Genomic DNA, 23,446 nt, shown 5'->3' with positions numbered 1-23,446 from the left:
AAATCTTTGAAGGTAGGATTTGTAAGTTTGTGACGTAGAATATTACTTGTACACAATGCTTCACATAAATCCAAGCTAAAGTGGTTTTTTTTTTATTTACCTTTGGAAGTGAAATTACAACTACTTGCCGCTTTTATAAGTTGTTTTCGTAGGTTTTTCTTTTGCAATCTTGCGATATTAACTTGTCTTGACATGCTGGTCTGCTAGAAACTTTTTTGTGCACAAAATATTTTTCTTGCAAACTTGACAATATAAAACATTTCCATCATATGTAAATGTTCAAGGATAGTCAGCTATCTACGAAGAGGCACTTTTTTCAGGAGGCATGGTACACATTAAACCTTGCTCAAATAAATAAATTAACAGAACAGTATCGTCCATCTTTGTCTCACATGAATCTGTGTTTTATTTATCATCCTATTTAATAATATCATCCTACCAGAGCCAAAGTTGTGCAGCTGCTAAGTGCGCTCTAAGAGCCGTGCGGCTAATAGGTTTGGCCGGCTACAACATAAGTTCATTTATTAATTAGGTATCCTACTGAAAAATATTGTAAATATAGTGAAAATATGCATCATCAGTAGATTTTAAGGAAAATATGTAAAACTGGTGAGAATGGTCTTAATATGCAACTGAATATAATGCGGTCTCTAGTCATTATACATTTCCAATTATTGTGCGAATCACAGAAAAATTATTTTGATTTTGAAAATTATATAAGTTTCCAACTGCTTTCTTAGGCATGTAATTACAGCACCTTAAACCTCATGGTTGTTAAAAAAAATTTCATACAGCCAAATGTTTTCTTACTTCACAAACCAATTTTGTGTTCTGTTCTATGAAGCTGGGTGAATACTTCCTACTTGAGAATTTACAACTTCTTTATAATGAGACAGCTGTCATCATAAAGTAGACAGGGTTCTTGCATCAACATTTTACACATATTGTGCAATGCAGGTTTTTAGTGTCATGAAAAGAATCAGAATTCATGGCAAAACATAATGTTAACAAGAAGCAACCCCTTCCTGACCAAGAAAACAACTGTCATGATTTTTCATGCTAATGTATATGTTTTGAATATTTTGCTGAGTGTTAAGTATGTGGCATTGTTTTAAATTCACAGCAATCACACTTTGCCTACTTATAACATCTTTGCTATGAAAAACGTTTGCAATTATATTGTATAATATATTTGCAATTAATCTAAGCAGCAGTTTTTTCTCTCAAGCAGGGATCTTAATGACTGCACACATCTTGCTGTTAGAAGATTTGGAACTGGAGTGTCACTTTAAATGTATAAATTAAATGTATTCAAAAGTATATATATATTTTTTAAATTATAATATTGTTATTCATTTCACACTCAACTGACCCAAAATTAAATTTCCCTAGTAATGATACAATTAATAGCTTCAGTAATTTAACAACATTTACCAAACCTAAAAAAGAATATTTCTTGAAAGCATGTACTGATTAAGTTTATTAAATATTTTTATTAAATAGATAAATATTTGAGGAATCCACTTTTTAAATTTTTCAAACAAAATTACATTTAAAAACAGAAATTTTGTTCCACTATACATTCACAAAAATTTAATATTGTCTTTCTTTATATTGGATTATAAAACTACAAAAACATTTTCAGTAGAAATAAATGAAGACAGTTTTGCTGTACCATACTAAATGAAGCTTTTTTTCATGAACCTTGGGAATTTGTACTCACTGGTCACCTGTACATAATAGCCTAGAAATTAAAATTGTAAAATTTTTAAAACATAACAAATTCAAGAACTGATTTTAATTTTTTTTTTAATTTATTAATTTCTATCATCCAAGAGGGTCAAATTTATACCACAGAATCAAAACTGGAAAGAAAATGGATAAGGAAAAATGGTTAATGACAAGAAAAGATGATTTGCCTACCGAAATAGTTAAATCATCTTGCAAAACATACATCACAAGGTTTTAACAAACATTAACTTACCCATAAAATCTTTTCCAGAAAAAGCTTCAGTAGCTTTATCAGCTGATAAACGTGAAGTGAAATCTACAAAAGCAAACCCTTTTGGTTTATTACTATCAGGATGCTTCGGTACATTAATATCTACAATTTTTCCAAATTCTCTAAAGGCATCTGCTAATTTGTCTTCTGTGCACTAAAGGAAAAAATTAATACACAATCAATTAAAAAAAATAATAAGAAAATATAAAATAATTTAAAATTTTTCAAAAAACAATGATTGTTGTGTAATATAAAACTCAGAGTAAGTGATGCAAAAAAAAACTTGCAGGAAAGGCCTTTCATTAAAACCTATTCAATATATCAGATGAGGATTAACTAACTTCTCATTTCTTTCCTAACTATAATTTTTGCTTCTCATATTTCCCCTCTATTTCCTCTCACATTTTTTCCATTACTTTCAATAAATATTTTTTATTGAAAAACATCATTCATTACTAAAATTTTGGATCCAGGATCCAACATTAAGGCATTAAATAAAATTTATTCTCATAATGTTTGATATTTTGCAATCATATTAGTCAAGTAAAAGAAAAATAAACAATTTGATACATTTGAAAATGTACTACATTCAGCTAAAAAATAGAGGATACTTGAAAGCCACTACATTGTATGAGTTAAGGTTTGGAGATTTGTTAAGATTAATATACTATTTCCCAACAGAGGTTTAAAAAGCTGAAAAAAATTTATATTAACATATAAATATAAAATTGGCATTTTGTAATAAAGTACAAAGAGTTCAGATATCATCTCATTTCAACCAAAATTCAAGTAAATTAGTCCATTAGTCCACATCTGTTTAAATTAGTCCATATTTGTCTGTTTCTTCAGATATGATGTAAGAAGAGCCAAACCAATTTTATCAAACCTTGCAGGATGCAGGTTTTGACATCTTATCTTAAAATATTTTAAGATAAGATAATGTTAAAATATTTTAAGATGAGGGCCGTACAGAGGAGCTTATCCTAATCTTGACAAATAGTAGTTCTTTAGAGACTAAGCAACAACAATGTAATCAGAATGGTAAAAATGGCACGGACTACATATATCAGGAAGTAATCAAGGATTGGCTACATCCTTGATGGATGAAATCAGGATTCACAGGCATGAACAAATAAATTTGATAAATTTTTCATAAACATTTTATTCTACCCTCTCAAAAGTTTTTTTTATATAATTATTTGTTGGGAAGTACATCAACAAAAGACTACAAAAAACAAGAAATAAAAACTAAAATTTAGTAAAAAATGGATCATTAAATTTTGTAAACATTTTCTGAAACCTTCTATCTGATCACTCTTTCTGAAAAATACAAGGTCTATTCAAAAAATTACATTTTTTTCCCTGGTGCACATAGAGATATTTTGAGACTTGTAGTTGGCATCAGTTTATCATAGAAACTATCTCCCACATTATTTGTATGAATCTGTGATTGGTTTTTGCATAATGTTTCTTTAAAGTAGGTTTTGTTGGTTTCTTTGGTTTCACAATGAGTGCCTAACAGAAACAAAGAGCGACAATGAAATTTTGTGTTAGGCTTAGAAAAACATTTACTCTCTAAGTAGCACATATGCTATTAGTTGTTCAGATGTTCTAAAAGTGGTTAAGAATCTGTTGAAAGTGATGTACATCCAGTAAGGCCATTGATGTCAATGGTCATGTCCCACATCACCAATGTGAATGATTTGATGGGTTCATATCACAAAATGCTATCCAGAAAATTAAGAATGCAACATGTTGCTGCCAAGTTAATTTCTAAAATCAACTTATCTGACACAAGAGCTATTGTGAAGCAATCTGTAAGGAATCTTTTAATTGTGTAAATGTTGATGAGACCTTTATATCAACAATAATAATTAGGTGTTTGGGCATGATGTGGAAACATTTTTTTCCTGGCCACATAACAAAGTGTCATCATCAGCACCCAAACATGAAATTTATGTAGTAAAATAATAAATATTAAAAATTAACTTAAAATCTAAATAGTAATATAAAAGCACAGATGGAAAACACGTGTGATATATGTGAAAAGCGGAATAAAACCAAAGTTTGATATAACATTAAAATTATAACTTAAAAATTTAAATTATCATCTAGCATATGCCAAATAACATTAACAGACAAAAAAGGTTAATAGGTGAAAAATAATTAAATTTTTGAATCCCAAACCACGGCCATAAGAAATTGTAAGACATTTGTTAATTGTAATACATTGTTGCCAAAGATATTTTGGATGTTAGCCTCCTAGTTTAAACTTCCAGCACAATGCCGCATAAAAGACACAGTTGACAAGGATAAAGAGTACCGTCAGTTGTAAGTCGAAGGAAAGCACAGACAGGTGCACTGATCTAATTCACGAAGTGTCCATGAGTAAGTTTAGTGTGTCCTATTTGCAAACAACAAATAATAACCTCCTCTCGACGGTTATTCCTGCACAATACAGCGTTCTGTATTAACTGAATAATGTTTATTGCTGATCTATTCATATTTATTGGTACATTCCATTCATTTTGCACTCATCACAAACTATCCTCTTTATAAAACAGTCATCTTTCAAAACAACACGATTAGTGAAAGAAGGTTGCAAACAAGTCTCTTTTAGTGTATGATCAGCGCGCTCACTGCCTGAAATTCCAATATGACTAGAGATCCAGCAGAAGCTCACAGTTGTGTTATAATGAGTCATGTCAGAAATAAAATACTGTATACCACAGACAACAAGATATCTGGAGTATATGTAACTAATAAAATACTAATGTCAGAAATACAGAGTACTAATGTCAGAAATAACATACAGTATACCACAGACAGCAGGATATCTGGAGTATATATAACTAATTGCCTGCAAGGCACTCGTGGAATCTTAACAGATAACTGCAAGTCAAACTGTTGGGCTAAATATATTTAAGGCCTTGTTAATTACAGACTCGCGACAAAAACACTGACGAAGCTGGGAAGGCCAAATATCTATGTCCTATCGCCAACCACAAAAGCAAAACCAACAGAGTTATGGTGTCTACAGCCATCTGTATAAAATACTTCACAGCTACTTACATTACAAATTTTTTCTGGTATGATAACCGGATTCATGCCTTTTTTTGATACAAACAAAGATTAAAATAATAATTCACAAGAGAAGGCCACCAAAGAGGATAACAATGTTGAATAACAGCAGATACACAAGGTAATTGTATATTCGGAGATAAGAAAAGGCAATGAGCTCTGATGGCTAGCAGGACAGTAGATCTTGGCTGATCCTCATATCAATTGAAAAGCTGGTTAGAGAACATTGCATCAAAGGTAGGATGATTTGTTTGCTCCTTAATGCTAAATAGGAGCAAATCTTTTGGTTCCATCTATTCCAAAGAGATGGCTCACTACTATCCACTACTAGACTTACCACAGGACTTAAGCGAAACACAGCTGTAGCAAGATGGATAAATGAATGATGAACTGCATCGAGCATCTTTAGAGTGGTAGCCTGTGTGCATGAATAAGCCACGCATCCATAGTCTAAATGGGAATGGACCAGCACTTGGTAGAAGGGTAACATGTATACTCATATTATATCAGCTCTCAACGACTGTTAGATAGAATTCTCAGCATGTCTAGCAATTTTAATCATTTTACCTTCAGCACCTTTAAATGTTAACCACATTAGTCATTGGTCAAACCACAATCTGACACACTTCCACGGTTCAACTGGTTCACCATGTAAAAACACTTGAGGGTCAACATGTTCCCTCATGCATGAAAAGCATATGCATTTAGTTTTCTCAGGAGAAAATGTGAAACCAGTCAATTTACACCACAATTCTAAACAGGTGGAGCACCAGTAGCTAAAGTTCTACTAACATAAATTGAAAAATCTTCTACAAATAAACAAAACATATTGGGTTTTCATACACAGTTTCTTTATATAATTTATGGCTACAGCAAATAAGGTAACGTTTAGGACACTTCCTTGCAGTATTCAGGTTTCTAGAGTAAAATTTTTGGATACTGTAGTTCCCACTTGAAAGGACAGACTACTGAAGAAACCCCTGATAAATTCAAGAAGATTCCTTTGTATATCTCATTCATGCATTTTATTTAGAGTTTCTCTCCCCAAGCCATGTCATACGCCTTTTGCATATCAAAAAAATACAACAACAAAGTGTTGGCCAAGTAAGAAGGTGTTTTAAATGACAGATTCAAGAGCAACTACATAATCAAAAGATGATATAACTTGGTGAAAACCGCATTGTTCGAGAACAATTAAGGCGTTTTTGTCAAGGTAACACACTAGATGACAGTATAATACCATTCGTTCCATCATCTTGCACAGGGTACTGCTCAAGAGACATGACAATAACTTATGGGGCATGAGGGGCATGATTATCTTCATCAGGCTTCAGTACAGAAATCACCAAACCTTCTGATCAAGAATCTGGAAAAACTTAATCAGAGAATATTCTACTATAGATACACAAAAGATATAGTAATGCAGTATCTGGGAGTTATGTTAACTTACTGAGCCTGATATTATCATTTTCAATGGAATTGTCACAGGAATTATTCAGGCATAACTTAGCTCATCAAAAGAAAGTAATGTTCAATTCATTTCACTAGTATCCAATCACAAAATGGGCATTTTCTACCTGCAACTTATACCTCATAAACTCAGAAAAGCAGGCCATAACTGCTGAATATAGGGTAGTGAAAACCCTCATGAAACTTTGCAGCATATTTGTGATGCAAACAAAGATTGTACAGCCTGTTCTTTTTCCAGGAGGCAACCATAAATAGTAACATTTTTTGAACATGCTTTAAAATTGTCTAATTCCTCAATTATACAATGATGACCAAGATGGACACCATTACTATCAGCTAGACAGGGCACCACCTCACTACCACCAAGAAGTCTGTGATTTTATTGATACTCAATTCTCAGGTCGGTGGATTGGTCATAAAGGTCCAATCAAATGGCCAGATTTGACTCCGCTAGATTTTTTCTTGTGGGGTTTCATTGAAGATCAGGTTTATGTACTAACTTTGCCTGCTGATCTTATTGAGCTATGAATTAACGCCAAAGCTGCAGAGGTAACATCTGACTTGCTGGTTACAGTCTGGAATGAAATCAACTTCAGATGGGATGTATGTCACATTACAAATGTAAACTATATCAAAGCCATGTTGGGTGGCAAACTTGATATATTTTTCTATGAAATGAGACCTCAACTGAATCTTTTACGTTATCTCAATAAATTTTTATATCCTTTTAAAACTGCGGAGTCCTTTTTGAATCACTCAGTATAATAAAGAGAAGATACATAAATCTAACTCAATCAAGTGTAATTTGTAATTGCTTGTAAAATAATAAAATAAGTATTATAGAAGTTTAGATTCAATGCAAAATCATAAATGGATGCTTCACAGGCAATTACTCCAGAGACATAATGAAAAGTACTTGAAGCTAGTAACAAATACTGATATCAAAGAAATCTGATCAGCAAGGGAGAATTGCCATAGATTCTTGAGTAAAAGCTAACAACAGGAATTTAGTGTATCTTAATTAAAGTTAAGGCATAGCCTTATGCTAAAAATCAGACTAAACATTTCCATGATAGCCAGTACATAAATTCTAATAGTGAGAGAGATGCAGTATTAATCAAATTTTGGTCAGTTTTCAAAAAATTAGTCAATCATGAATAAATGGGTGATGATACTAATGGTAACAATAATTTAAGCAACTGAAATATCAATACACATGAAAACATAAAAGTAATGAAAAAATTAAAATTAAGTACTTACACTAAATGGTAAATTTCTAATAATCACACGTCCGCGCTTACCAACAGCTTTATTTTTAAATTTGTTATTCTTATTTTTCAGAGTAGAATTCTTTTTCTGTTTCTTATTCAAATTAAATTTTTGTTTAGCCATGATTTCTGGAACACAAATATCATCAAAGTCATTAAAAATCATAACACTGATCTCACAAACGTGTCATTTTCATGTCAAGTGGACCAGGAGTCCCCAGTCGATCATCTCCAAACTTCATCAAATTTTGTGTGGACATTTGCTGTGGTCTTAAATGTCATTTCACCAAATTGTAGCTCTATATCTGCTATTACTGATTTTCTGTGATCTCTTGTAAAAAGGGTACTTACTGGTAGTTTGCACATACATGCCAAAAATTCTAACTTTTACTTATAATATTGAAGGCAATAATAAGGATATTGGTTTGAGTTTTAATACTTACGGTTAACATTTTATGCTGAATTCAAATATGTTATTCACAAATTTCTTTTAGCACCTGGTTTTGAGATATAGCAGCTGAAATTCCAAAAAAACATTAACATTTTGTAAGTCAAAGTTTGAGCTTAATCCCTTACCTAGTACTTTAATCGGAATGAGACTTTGTAACCTGAAAAAGGGCATAATTGTGCATAAGGGCTTAAATTGTTTGACATCCTACAATTTCAATGCAACTAGAAGCTTATGTCAGGAGATATTCATCATCAAATTTAGTCAAAACTTTTTTAACTCGTTTTTTAACCTACCTTTGAAATCATATATCTCAGGTATACCTTCTTAGATTTTGTTAAGTTTTATAATAGTTAAAAAATAAACTTTTAAACTATAAAATCCATGCAGTTTGTTTTTTGACCCATAGTTTATAACTGGCAGAAAAAACAGTTGAAGGGTAATGGATCTTTCACACAAGGAGCAAGTTTTCCATAATGTTTATGGATTAATTGAGTACTCCGTAGTAAAAAAGTAATTTTCTATTAGGTAATAATATCATCCTGTCTGTTAATACAAAGTTGTTAACTGTATTAACTGTACCTTGCCTCCTATTGAATGTAGAGGAGACAGTTACAACTAATTATATATTAGGGCAAGCACAATTTTTTAAAATATTTATTACACATGCACAAAAATACTAAAATCATAAACAAAATGAAACATAGTCGTAGTAGTAATAACAGAGTGCAATAAAGTATTACAATATTATCAAACACAGTAGCTTCAAAATAAAATTAAAAATATCTGAAGTAGTCAGAAACTTTTTAGCACAAAATTATTAAATCCATTCAGCTTAAATTGATTCTCAATCATAGACTGCATGTATTCTGAATACATATATTGTCATTGATGGTCCTTCAAGAGTAGTAAAGATGTGCTGTTCTGGAATCCAGCAAGTGTCTTTTCTAGGAGAGCAATGATAAGAACAAGGGCATCATGTTGTTCTTCCAAAGATATATCACATTTATTTCAATTCACCAAGTATAGTCATACATGCAAGCCATGTATTGGCCTGGTTACAAGCTGATAAGTGGTATGCCTTGAGTAGGTTTATAAGTTTCATAAACATCAGCTTCAAATACTGAAATACCATTTGAGACTCTGCTGACTTGGATTTTAGCTTTACTAACTGGCTTAAACTGGTGGTTCTCTCTTGTTTCAGCAATTGTGTGACCAATAGTAAACTGGCTTTCCTGTTCAGGTTGGATTTTCTCAACTTCTTCTCTTGGAATAAAACAGAACCTGATCCCTGATATAAATTCTTTACAAAATTCAAATAAGTTTCTTGGTGTCAATATCTGGTTTTCTATAGGTCGCTGAAAACTGGCACATGCTGCTAATCATTTTGTAGTACCTACAGTTCCATCAGAAGGTGGTTTTTCATGTCTAGTACCAAAGAAGTTCCTTTCAGCTGTTATCCCAAAGTCTTTCTCATGGTGGCACAAATTGATAAAGTTCTTGCACTGAGCAGCTGAACCATCACTGAAGTAGTAAAGTAGTGTATATGCTTTATTTCAGTCACTGTCTTCAAGTATTTGATCAGTTCAGTCAAAAATATATGAAAAGCAATGATATCATGGGCAGACAATCACGAACCATGCAAATGCTAAGATTCTGAAGCTCGTTTTTATTGTAGTAAATCATGAATGGATACAGTGTATGTTGGCTGCTTTCCCAATGGAATCCCTGTACAGCATCTTGCATAACAAACAAATAAATAGTTCTCCGTAAAATCCATCAGGATAATGGTATTATTATCATTTAAATTTTTCTTCAATAGTTTTAAATGTGAACTGTTTTGAAACAAAATGGTAGCTAGTCAGGCAAAAAACCTTTAAGGCTCCTCAATAAAATTTTCCATGGGCACCTGTTGTGTCTCTGTCTGTATGAATCCACTACTTATATTCTATTAGTTCCTCCAAGTCATAATCTTTAAGCTCATCAAATAAATAGAAATCCAATCCAGTTTTTCCAGGACACTCCTCACAACGTTGTAGCATGCAATCCTTAGATTCTAAGCTGCAGACAACTTTCTCAATCATTATCTTGTAGTCATCCTTCACGGATATTGCAGCTAGCATGGCCTTAACAATTTGATGAATGGTACAAACACAAACTGAATGTGTGCCAGCAGTACCAACTTCAATGCCTAAGTTCCTTGTACCTTAGTGCCTAAGTACCTTGGCCTAAGTTCACAAAATTTTGAGAAGCCAATTTCACGGCCATAAAGCCATAGTAAGCTATGAACATCTCTTTTAAATTGCACAGAGGTAGAAGTTTCTGCATGAGGACTTTTTCATCATTAATCCTAACTGAACAAAATCTTTTTATCCTGGACAGTTTTCAGAAAATTCATCACCTTCAAAAAATTTGAGGGCCTTTTGTATATCATCCTTCAATTTTTCCCCTCCTTTTTTTCTGGCGTGCCAAAATACAAATTTGAGCTTCCTGACCTGTTCACCATTCGCATTGAAAGGTGTTTTCTCTATACTCCAGCTACTGGGTGCCAATGTCAAAATCTGAACTTGTTGTGGGAGAGCTGAGATCAATGGTTTGGCTTTGAGCGCTTCAATCAGGATATCTTTACATCCTTGACAATGCTTACTCTTTAATGTTTGCATTACATCAGTAACACTCAAACCAGCAGCAGCTACTGCTGTAGTAGCAATAGCATCTAGTGTTCTTACCTTCTGCTTCAGGTAGCCTTTTGACTCCCATTTGCTGACATATTTAAGCTTCAAAGGAGAGATTCCAAGTGGTGACAGTGAGGTATCCATTCTTCCCGAAGCCTCTAGCATTTCCACATCACTAGAATCTGATTCTGGTTGATCATCCTTTGGCTGAAATTCTCTTTGAGTTAATTCTTGCCTACATCGTGGGCATAACTTTGGACCTGGCTTGAAGTTATAATATGTTAAAGCTTTTAATCGTTCAGCAGGATCAATATCAATAGGCCACAATCCTTTTCTGGCTTTGTGTGACTCTTTTCCAAATGGATTACAGTAATCCTTCTGTAGGAATTCAAACTTCGTCAGCAAAACAGCTTTATGATAGGACATACGTCAGCATCTTCATTAAAACTTGTGGCATTCAGATCCATCAGGCTTGCCAAAATGGCAGGGTCCAAAAACTTCTCACTAATTTTAAAATAATCCAAAACATAGTTGGAGATAAAAATAAATGTCACAACTGATTATTCACTAACAACTATGCTAATTCACAAAAACTTGATGCCTTTCTTCAAAATAAAGAACATTCTAGAATTTTTTTAAAGAAATGGAATTTTCCAGAACATTATAGAAATTTCTACAACACTTTAGAAAATTGATTTTTTTTCAGATCGGCCTAGAAAGTTTTACAATGGTCTAAAATTTTCTAGAACACTGAAAAATTTTTTCACGATATTGTAAATTTTAAAACATTCTTTAAAAACTCTAATAATATTCTGAAGCACTTTTTTTTCTGAAACACTGATATCCTTCATCTGTTTTAATTAACTAGAAATGTCCACAAATTAAAAATCTGTCACATGCAAAAGATTAATTATCTTTGAAAAGCTTTTTTATCTACTATAATATAAAGTCAAAAACCAAATGCAAGGATTATGTTGTTTAAAAGTTACCCTTTCCATTTATTATAAAACTAACAAAATCTGAGATATAAGCCTTCTAAGATGGGCCAAAAATTATGATAAAAAATGTTTGACCAGATTCAGTGATGGATTTCTCCTGACATAAGATTCCACTTGCTTGGAAACTTCAGGATCCTATACATAATTATCCGCTTTTTCAAATTTTACAAAGTCTCATTCTGATTAAAGAATTAGATATGGAAATATATAAACTTAAACTTTGACTTCCAAAATGTTGCAACAAATTGTTGGCTGAATTTCAGCTGCTATATCTCAAAACCAGGTTCCAGAAATAACATGTGACTAACATATTCACATATAGAATCATAAAAAGTTAATCAACAGTACCAAAATTTTAATCTGTATCTTTATTATTTCCAACAAAATTGTTAAGTCAAAGATAAAAATTTTTACATGCATCCACACACTATAAGTAAGTAGCCCTTTTTCAAGAGGCCACAAAAAATCAGCCATAGCAAATAAGGAGCTTCAATTTGGTAAAATGGCATTTTAGATCATGGGGAACCTACACCAAAAATTTGATGATATTTGGAGATTGTCAACTGGGGGCAATTTTCAAAACTAGACCATTCGACATGGAATGACCCAAATGTTACTTTATAACATCAGTATATTACAAATAAAATTAACATTATTAGTTCAACAAGTAAGAAATACAGAAAAATAAAACAAAAAAATGATAAAAAGACTAGTTGGGTCAGTCAAAGAAATTGTAATATATACAATTATGGAAAATCAAACATTTCACATAAACAATGTTTCATTTTCTTAACTATTTTTTATCAGTTACAAATAGTCATAATACTTTTAAAACATTGTACTTTTTTTATTATTAGGATACGATAGAATACAAAGGCTAAAAGCTACATAATTAAAAAAAGTCAATGTCAACAGACACATACTACTACTAATTATATATTTCAATTACATAGGTAATACAAATTATTCTCATCAATATACACTGTTGTATAGAACAACTTTTTTAATCTGATAATACAAATTGGCTGTAAAAACTAAAATCAAAATACGCTTCTAGAAAATATATGTAATACATCATAACGTAAACAAATGAAAGGAGACCACATGCAAAAACTTTTCTTTTTCTTTTTTTTTTGTTTAACTTAATCGTAGCACTTTCAACATAAAATGTATTTCCCAAATTCCCTTAAAAGAACATGAAATTAGCTAACAATCATATTTTGATTAACCGAATAAATTTCCTGTCATTATAATTACAACAATATATAATTAAATTTTATTTAGAAAAACTTGTCACAAGCAATACACTTTTAACAGAGTAAAACATAACCTAAAATAAAGAAATTAATTTATTTTTAATGAGATAACATAAATCAAATAATCAAAATATATTACTTTTATAGGATGCATTCAATCGTAAAATAAATATTTGTAAATCAGCTCACCTACTTTAAAACCATAATTACACAAGCACACTAAATAAATGTGACTAATAGCGTAACACGGTAATGATTAAGGAAGTCGATAATACGAAAGAACATTCGACTTACGCAAAATCGATACAAAGTTAACTCCGAACGAACGCTATCAAAGTAGACCAGTTTCAAACGTAAATAAATTTTCCCAGTTAGTAAATCCATACAACTAAAACCACTTTTTTTCATATCCTTAATTTGGTCTTTTGTTTAAAATATAGACAATCAATCGGATTTCGCTGTAAGCTCGCCATATTACGGAAATAACGTACAACGTTATAAAATCACGTTTTTGAATGAGGATGTGGAACATTTTTTTCTTAAAGAAAATTGCACTTATTCATAATAAAAAAAATTTTCATCATTCTACACTTCCTTTTAAAATACATAAAAATGTTTAGCAAAATGAAGTACTGGTAAGGTAACATGAAAATTGGTCCAACATATGTTAACATCATACAAATTTTTTTTGTTTTATTACTATCTCATACTTGCTTCTATTCCATTTTTATAAATAAATAAAATGATATGGTAGGAAATAAAGGCCAGCCCGTTACTAGCAATCAACCTTGAAATCATCTTTTCTAAAAGGCAGGGTGCTTATCAATTGTAATAAATGTTTTATTACCAATGGTAATAAACTGAGTAGTCCAATTCCAAAACATCTTGTCCACTTTTTTTGGAATGTAATGTTTTTTTTTTTGTCGTTTATGATTCTTGAATACCTCCTGTTAAGACTCAGGTGTTGACTCATCTGAGTCAACACCTTCTGAATAAGAGTCAACATTTCAGAACCAAAACATCCTCTCTTCTGTTTCAGACATATGTACACATGGGTCTCCAGTAACAGTGTCTCTTGTCCAAATCTGGGTATGCTCTGTTTAAACATGTAATTTTCTCTAAAACACTATGTTAATAAATAATATGTTCCTATCAAAAACATACTGTGGCAACTCTGAACACCTGGAACAGTACAGTTTTTGTTTAACAATGCATTGGCGAGAAAAGTAAAACAAAACATAACCTCTCTTTGTGCATGTTGTATGCTAAATTTATCAGTTTTTTATAGTGAAATACTGTTATTATACACCAATTTCAATAAAATAGTGTTGTATTTTATTAACAAGTTGTTTTAAATTCAATACACAGTTAAATATTAAGTCAATAGAAGCACAAAAAGAGATTGAAATTTGGTCATGGTGGTAGGATACAACAGCAGTTGAAGGTAAGTCAAGGAAATGTAAAATAAATGCTGACTAATGGAAAAAGTGTTTGGCTAAGGAAAAGAAATACTCTTCTAAGAGTTTAGTTTACCTACTTTCCAGCACAAGAATACAAATTTCAAATACGCAACATTGACAATACAAGATAAGAGTTATAAAATAAGAGTTTTTATGAAATGTGATCAGGGTAATAAAATTATTAAGTACTTGTCAAGTAAATCTTCTAAAGGATATTGAGCAAGGGGCTATAGGAAACAGGTTACCAAAGTTTGTGATAATTTTTATATGCAAATAACTTGAGAAGGAGGTAAAAAGTAATTAAAGTTTGCAAGAAAGTTTTTTGTAAGATTTTAAGTATTAATAAAAAAAAGAGCCCCGAGAGTATGTAAATGGCACTACAATACAGAATCTGTAGCTACAGATGATCATAGAAGTGACCACTGGTCCAAAGGAATGTTACCAAAAGGGAAGCTGTGAAAACATTTACTGAAACTTTAGTTCGCATTATTGTAGTACTCACCAGTGTTGGAGAGTGTATTTACAGAGCCATTTGATGATTTGTTCCCTACACAAAGATTACAATAATTCAGTAGAAAATCACCTTGAAGTGGAGTATGAGTTTTTTTGTGTATTTTCACAAAAGATTACAATATTGGATTTGGATCCCCAGCAACCGACCAATGTTCAAAATGTTTCCAGTTTCAAGAAAGGTTGAATACAGCCTGCACAAAAAGTGGGTAAACTCTTTTTACATCTTACTCAAGCAAAGAAATAATGATGAAATAACTTTCAGCTTTGACTACCAAACAAACTTTCTAAACTCAGAGACCAAGTGACTTATTAGTCATCAACTGTACATATATAATTTTACACTTTGTGAAGGTAAGAAAAACTTAGTAAGGAAATGATAACAATCTTTACATACACTGAAGCAGACAACAAAAAAGCTCAACACAGATTGCTTCGAATATTTATCAAAAACTTAGTAACATGAACCTAGAAGGATGCAATTTTGTTTGCACCTTTGTGGTTGGGGCCAGTGGCCAATACAATAATTCAATCTTGATGTTCATATCATGTGTTGGTTGACAAACTGTGCTCCTGAAAAGGAATAAACTTATTTTTTCCAATGCAGGTCACTCATACTTGCCACCCGATCAGAGTATTTGGCCTAACTGAAAGAGACTTAAAAAAATTTAAACAATCATATAGCCTGAAGAATACTATAATGTTTTTGAAAAGCATGAAACTGTTTTGAAAGTTTCTACTGACTTGAAGCTTTTGACTGGAAAAAGCCAGCCCAAACTGTAATGAAATCCCAAGGTAAATGACACTTTCATTTTCCTCCCACCAAACGATTCATAATCACAAGAGGGAATATTCCAACAGCTTCAGCTCTTATTCAAAGGGAAGTGATCTACATGATTGATTGTGGATCTGCAAAAATGTTTTCAAGCTAACAATGGATGTAAATAGTGCTCAGATTGAAAAAGTTAAAAGTTGTAATAGCTTTTAAATCTCAGATTGAAAATTTAAGGTTAGATTTAGTTCCTACTAAGAAAAAAAAAGTTAAGCACCTGCTCAACTCCAGAACTCAGTTTCTAAAAAAATGTTGTGAATGATGAATAAATTTCAAAAGAAGAGTGTGTGTGTGTGTGAGAGAGAGAGAGAGAGAGAGAGAGACTTTATTATCATGCTAAAATATTACAATTTTTTCTTATTTTATTTTTGCTTGACTTTATCCAGTTTTTATGTGTTTTATCCAATAAAACGACATCTTAAACCATATACAAAAATATTATCATCTGTTTTCACCCCTTTTGGAAACAAAGGATCTTGCCCATGTTGTACATTCCAAAATGTCTCTTGTCCAAACTTATTTTTAATACAATAAGCAAAATATGTGTTATTCACATGTTTTGTGCTATTTAATGTTAAGGTATTTATTTTACATACTACAAAACATATTTTATTTCTTTTGAGGTAAAGAAATAACATTTTGTACAAAAGGTGTAATTTCCCTAAAGTTTTCCAAAGTGTACAAGACATACTTTTATTGGACAATTCAATTGTACTAACAAAAATTGTTGTTACAAAGGTAATAAATTAAATATATGGCTTTTTTGCTTTGTATTACACATTTTAAGTAAATTACAAAGCACAGCCAATCATGATCTGATCAGATGCTGTGGTTAATAACATTATTCAAACCATGTTCTGAAACAGACAAAAATTACCAAACCAGTCAGTCCAGTTAAAGTCCCATATAAAATTGTTCATGATGATCAGGAATGAAAATTTTATTAAAACTATCACCATTTTAAAAGAAAGAAAAATTTAAATTTATTAAATATAATTTTAAATTCATCTTATAACTTTCAGCAAGAGATACTCCTTTTCTTGCATTTGGCAAACATATTTAGAATGTAGTGAATTGTATTGGATTGAATTGTGTCTATTTATCACTTCATTGTTGTGCATTTTGTGTATTTCGTATTTAAATATAAGAAGTAACTCTTTTTATGTAAATATAGAATATAAGTTTTCAATGTCATTACACTAACGATTTGCATCAGATAAAAATCACAAGTGTACAACACATGAAAACATGTAAATAGTCACCCTATACCTCCTGTTGACAGAAGTAAAACATTATGTAATCAAGTCCAAATTTTAAAAACATTTAGCTAATTTCTTTGAATCTTTGTTTCTGAATGTTGCTTCAAGTGTGTAGCTGTTTGTGTGCAGTATTTTGTTTTGTTCTGAAAGCCATTAATAATCTTATTATTATTGTAATACGATAAATTTCTCTCTTCCCTAAATGACATTTTTTGCAGACAGATACCATATTCCATTTCCTGTCTGAAGGCCGCAAAATGAATATCTACATCAGTCAATATACTTTCAATGCAGATGCAATAGCAAGGAAGGTGAATTATCTGTCAAAAACAACTAGTAATCATAAACACAAGCATTAAATTCATGTGTTATGCAGTACTTTTTATTGGTTGTAATAAGAACTGTTGCTGCTACTCAGTTTCAAATGCCAAATAAAACTATTTCAATCTAAGTTTAGCATTAATTCTGTGCTACCATATTAGCATGTCACATATAAGATAACGACTATGAGATGAGCAGAAATCTGAATTATTTAAATATAATATTAAATCCATAACTACCAGTATAATATTAAACAATTTTGTTCACAAGATTTTAATTTCCTTTTAAATATTTGTAATACATTTTTCGTAACTATTAATTTAAAAATCCCTTTTTAAATTACATACATTTTATCTTCATATAGATTAGTATCAAACCAGTCATTACTTCAGGTCGACTAAATTACTTTGTGGTAGACTGAGGCCCGAAATGCGCCACTGGACTCACAATCTTCAATTTGTTCTGTGTAACATTAATAACAGGCCACAAAAATATACTGTGCAGTGTTACTGCATACTACATGCACATGCTATATGGTAAAACTTATTACGTGGCTATTAACACAACAGTATTATTTGATTCCTAATCAGAATTGGTAACCGTCTTAATATAGAAATTTTTATTTTAGATTTGAAAATCATTTGTCAATGATTATTTATTTATTCTACTAACTTGGTTTTTATTTTATTTTATTTGGTTTGTATTATTTAGATTGTACGCGTAGTATGTAAACAAAAGCAATAAAATGTATTTAGTGATCAATAATAATATTAAAAAAATTTAAAGCAAATATATATTTATAAATTATATAATGATGAATCATATGTATAACCCATACCTTTTATTTATATAATTTGACTAACAAAGGGCTAGACTGGTGAACTCATCATCACAAATCTACTGATTTTGAAGTTGAGAGTTCCAAGGTTCAAATCCTTGTGAAGGATTTGAAAGTTATTTTTAAATGGATTTGAATATTACATCGTGGATACTGGTGTTCTTTGGTGGTTGGGTTTCAATTAACCACACATCAGGAATGGTCAACCTGAGACTGTACAAGACATTTATATCCATACATATCATGCTCTGAATTAATACCTATGGCAATTCCGAAGGCTAAACAGAAAAATAGATGGCTAACAATGCACTTAATAAATAAACAAAACATTTTTATAATCAATGCAGTAAAGATGTCATAGCTTATATTAAAAGTTGAAAGACATTTAATGTGTTTGTCGTGTTCAGTTGTCATATAAAAAAAAAAGAGTTCCCTGTGCATTATACTGTTTTGCTTATGGCATATTTAAAGATCTTTTAACTACATAATTATAATCACAATCAGAACATTTTATAGTATACAAGGTCTGTTCAGCAAATAATCAAACTTTATTATTTTAAATCTTTATTATTAATTTTACAGATTACTGGTCCTTGTCCCCTTCAAAGTAGTCCCTCCTGTTCAGTTTCAATTCCTCCTTATTAATGATAAATAAGCAATGTAACCCTTCTCTTCTTACTTAAGTATATAAATTTGTTAATATAGTTGAGTTCAACAGCTGTTTTATATTATATATTTTGTGTTTGTAACAGTATTGTTAGTGTAAATCAGACAGTAAAAGATGTAACTCAAAATGTGAAACTAAGTATGAACACATTAATTATAATACTCTTTAAACATAAATATTGTACAAGTACACCATTTTTAAACTCAACAATGCGAGATATGTTACTAATAATATAATGTTTAAATAAGTGAAAATGTATCTAAATGTGTTATAAATTAAATATAAATAAAATATACATTAACAAGGTCTTTATTTAAAGATATTAATAATCCAGTGGCATAAGTTCTGAATAATGGAAGGTGCACTTAGGCAGTTATTCAAATCACTCCTCCCCTATTCACACAATTTTACCAACAGTGTTTCCACTATTCAGGACGAAGCAGTCCTGAATAGCTTCAATTGAAATGGACTTTAGGTCCGTGACGAATTTACTCAGTAGTCTCAAAATGGCATCCTTCAACACTGATTCTAATTTCAGAAATAAGAAAAAATGGCAAGGAGCCAGGTCTGATGAGTAGGGAGGCCGAGGGAAGGACAGCCATCTGATTTTTGGCACATAACTAACAAACTGACAAGCTTGAGTGTGTGGGTGCATTGTTGCGATGAAGGAATCATGAGTTGTCTTGCCACAACTCTGGTCTCTTTTTGCGGATGTTTTCACATAACCATTGTAAAACGCCTTGATAATATGCACGGTTCACAGTTTCACCTTGAGGCAAGAATTTAAAGTGCATAATTCCATTAAAATTGACATGCTTTCTTGAGGTATGAGATTCTTTACCAATCCATTGGGATGACTGAACTTGTGTTTCAGTCGTAGCCATAAAGCCAGCTTTCATATGCCATTACAGTCTTTTGCATGAATGCTTCAGTGTCATCGGCTTGTTCAAGTGGCTGACAAATATCCACTCTATGTTCTTTCTGCTGTTCAGTCTTCAAATGAGAAACAAAGTTTGCTGCAACTCTATGCATTTTCAATTTTTCAGTCAAAATGTCATGGCATGATCCAATTGAGATGCTAACCTCTTCTGCTAGTTCTCTGACAGTCAATCAGGGAATTGTCAGTTGAATCAAATTGACAGTCAGATCGTTGATTTTCTTAACATGAGTGTCATCAATTGAAGTTGAAGGCCATCCTGATTGAGGGTCATCTTCATTTGACTGACGATCACTTTTAAATCATGAAAACTATTCGTAACATTGCATACGACCCAGAGTATCATCTCAATAAGCTTGGTTCAGAAATTGAAATGTTTCTGTGAAAGTTTTTCCCAGTTTCACGTAAAATTTTACTTTGTATTGTTGCTACCAAAAATTGCACATTACAAAAATCACTAGTAACACTTAAACATTTTACACTCAAATAACAACACAAAAACTAAACAAGATATCAACAATCCAAGAAGATGAGGTTGCAGAGAAAGTTATGCGGAAAACTGCTGCCAACTGCATGTCACTAAATATTTCTGTTGGTGTGTAATTAAAAATGTTCAATTATTTTCTGAATAGACCTCATACATCCTTCAACTTTATCTTGATTACTTTCAGCAAACAAACTTCATTTAAATTATTATTTCCAAAAAAACTCAAGAACTTTAAATGAATTTATGTTGTATATGCCTCTACCATTTTAAATAAAGATTAATTATTTTAACTTATCTTGTCTTTTTAACTAGTTTTAAATTCGGTACACCTAAAATACTAACTGAATCTCTTTTTCATTATTTTTTTAAAATTTTCAATCCATCAGTAAATCTTTATTTGTAAGTGTACTTCAATTCCTTCTGGTGTTCCTCCTTATACAACTTTAAATTTATTAATCTAATAAAAAAAATTATATAAAATTAACACACTTATTTTCTTCAATATGTATTAATTATTTTTTAATTTTGATAATATAAGAAAATTTTTATATAAAAAATGGTTTACCATAAATAAAATAAAAATTTTATGAATGAGATTGATCAGTTTATTAATAACACTTAACATTTTTTTTAAAATAATTCAAATCTCTTGTCCATTTCTAATATTGCACCCATTATCTTAAACACATGATGTCACTTGACTTTAACAATTATTTTTCTTTAACAATAATCATTTAATTGATTTTTGACAGCCATAGAAAAAGTATAACAACATTTTAAATGTTGAATTTATGATTACACCTTACAGATTCGCTTCTTTTTTTTTAGAAAGTGAAACATGTATGTATAAGTTCTTGGTTAAAAATAGATAACATACATTTTTTTTAAATACAAATTATTATAGGTAAATTCTAAATAAAAATTCATGATAACAATTATAAAACAATGTTTATAAAATATTTAAAGTTGTATCCTTAAGACAGTGATTTCCAAACTGTGTGCTGTGGTTCCTTGGGGAGCCGCAGTCTCTTTATAAAGGTGCCATGAAACATTATAAAAGCTTCATAATTAATTGAAACAAGACATTTATAATTACTAATTTAATGTTAATAAAATAAAAAAAATAATGAAGATACACGAGTTTTATTTATTTTTATCTCTTACGAGTACTCATACTTTTAGTTAGGATAGGGCGTCATGGAAAAGTTTTAATTGAAAAAGGGTGCCATGACTAAAAAAATTTGAGAACCACTGCCTTAAGAATATAATTTTGGTGGTAGAGAATGAGTAGAAAGAAAATACTACTGGGAAATAGGATTCATTACTTTAGTGAATATGATTTCTTACAACTTCAGTTATAACTTGTAACTTTATTGTACTTTTTTTTTTACAAAGTATAAATGAATCTCTTTAATGATACTCTGTGAATTTGCTATAAGGGCTACAGGGACTTAATACTGACACAAAGGAGGTCTTTACTTTTCTTCAGCATGAATAAGAAACCCTAGACAACTTTCTAAAAATTTTGATTTCTTTTCTTGACTAAAATGTGATAAATTATAACGAAACAATAAATATTAAAAAATAACAGTAAATTTCTTAGTTCTTTAAAGCTTAGGTACAGATGGGAGCATTGTAAAGATGGTAGTTTCCAGCTGTATAATTTCTACAATCTAATCTTTTATGGTAAACAATGTCATTAGACACTGAGTGGAAATTTTTTTGATATTAATACTTGTATCATCAAAAATTACTTGGTTGATCAATTTCTGTTGTTTAATGATTAAACTCTTCAATAGTATTTTGGCTTGACACAGGAATGTTAAAATGTTTTATTACTTACCAAAAATTAACTACTTTTTAAACAGTTACATCATTCCTCTACTTGTATAATAACCTTTATTTCATTTTCACTAAATCTTATGACCAATTTAACTATGGTACCACAGAGCTGCCAAAATCAGATCCCCACACATGATTGATTATTCACAGAGGTAGTGACAGACATTATAGACAAGGCTAAAAAAATTCATGTGTGGCAATGTTATGACAGTAATATTCTAATGGCCTTGATTTCAATTACTTTCGATATAAAAACCTTAACTGTTAACTTTATAAATAGATTATGTACAAATTTTACCCAATACTACAACTGAGTTTTTTAAAAAAATACCTAATATACATGAACTCTAATTTACATCAAATTTACCATCACATAACAGTGGTTCTAAAAACCAACTGCATCTGTATCTTGCTGAGATAGTATTCTATTTGGTAAAAAAACTTTTTGTAAATATCATAAAAGAATTAAGAGTTTAACTGAAACTACACTTATGTATTTTATAAATATGTGGAATGTAAAATTTAACTTATATACTGTCCTAAGGACTTTGGTATAATTCTATATTACTGTAATAATTCACCAATATATAATATTTCAAATATACGTTAATGCACTACTCTGTTTTCATAGTTTTTTTATTTATTAAGATGGAAAAAACCAAAAGATTACATTGAATAAAATTAAATACTTAGAAAAATAAAAGAGAAAAACACTCACATGGTCTTCCAGAGTCCCAGATTTGAGCTCTGGTCAGGCATGAAATTTTTTTACATTAAAAAGTCTCCAATTACATATTCCCACATTCAAGCTATGAATTTATGTTGTGAATTATTCATAAAAAATACTTTTTTTGTATACATACTTGTAAATAGATTTTACAAAATGTATGTTTTTATACAAAAAACAAAAACCCTAATAATTCTCATTGCTCTGGACTGATACTTCTGTGAATAATTAACATTATTTAATCACTTCAGTATGAAACAAAACCCAGAAATTAAAGAGTAGGAATTACAACTTATTGCAGAGCTGAGAGTGGTTAAACACTACATTTTTATCTCTTTAGGAAACAGGTGATATAAAGAAAATTTGAG

The 23,446-nt window shown here is 30.7% G+C and overlaps 1 protein-coding gene across 3 annotated transcripts in view; it reads right to left on the bottom strand.

Moving 5' to 3' along the window:
• The window catches only part of LOC142325282 (RNA-binding protein 28), a 52,722-nt gene extending 39,213 nt beyond the window's left edge, over positions 1 to 13,509 (bottom strand). Inside the window, exons 1-3 of one of the 3 annotated variants that reach the window (XM_075366828.1) lie at positions 13,388 to 13,509; positions 7,814 to 7,950; positions 1,985 to 2,156 (exon numbers count right to left, since the gene is read on the bottom strand). In XM_075366828.1, the coding sequence (XP_075222943.1) occupies positions 1,985 to 2,156; positions 7,814 to 7,945 (304 nt within the window). In that variant the 5' untranslated portion in view covers positions 7,946 to 7,950; positions 13,388 to 13,509. Of the gene's footprint in view, positions 1 to 1,984; positions 2,157 to 7,813; positions 7,951 to 13,337 lie in introns of all 3 variants that reach the window. The other 2 variants (XM_075366827.1, XM_075366829.1) reach the window with 2 other exon arrangements.
• Positions 13,510 to 23,446: the final 9,937 nt, after the last annotated feature.

Source organism: Lycorma delicatula, chromosome 5, assembly GCF_047948215.1.
Source record: "Lycorma delicatula isolate Av1 chromosome 5, ASM4794821v1, whole genome shotgun sequence".
Lineage (NCBI taxonomy): Eukaryota > Metazoa > Arthropoda > Insecta > Hemiptera > Fulgoridae > Lycorma > Lycorma delicatula.
This window is presented reverse-complemented; position numbering and strand designations above follow the sequence as displayed.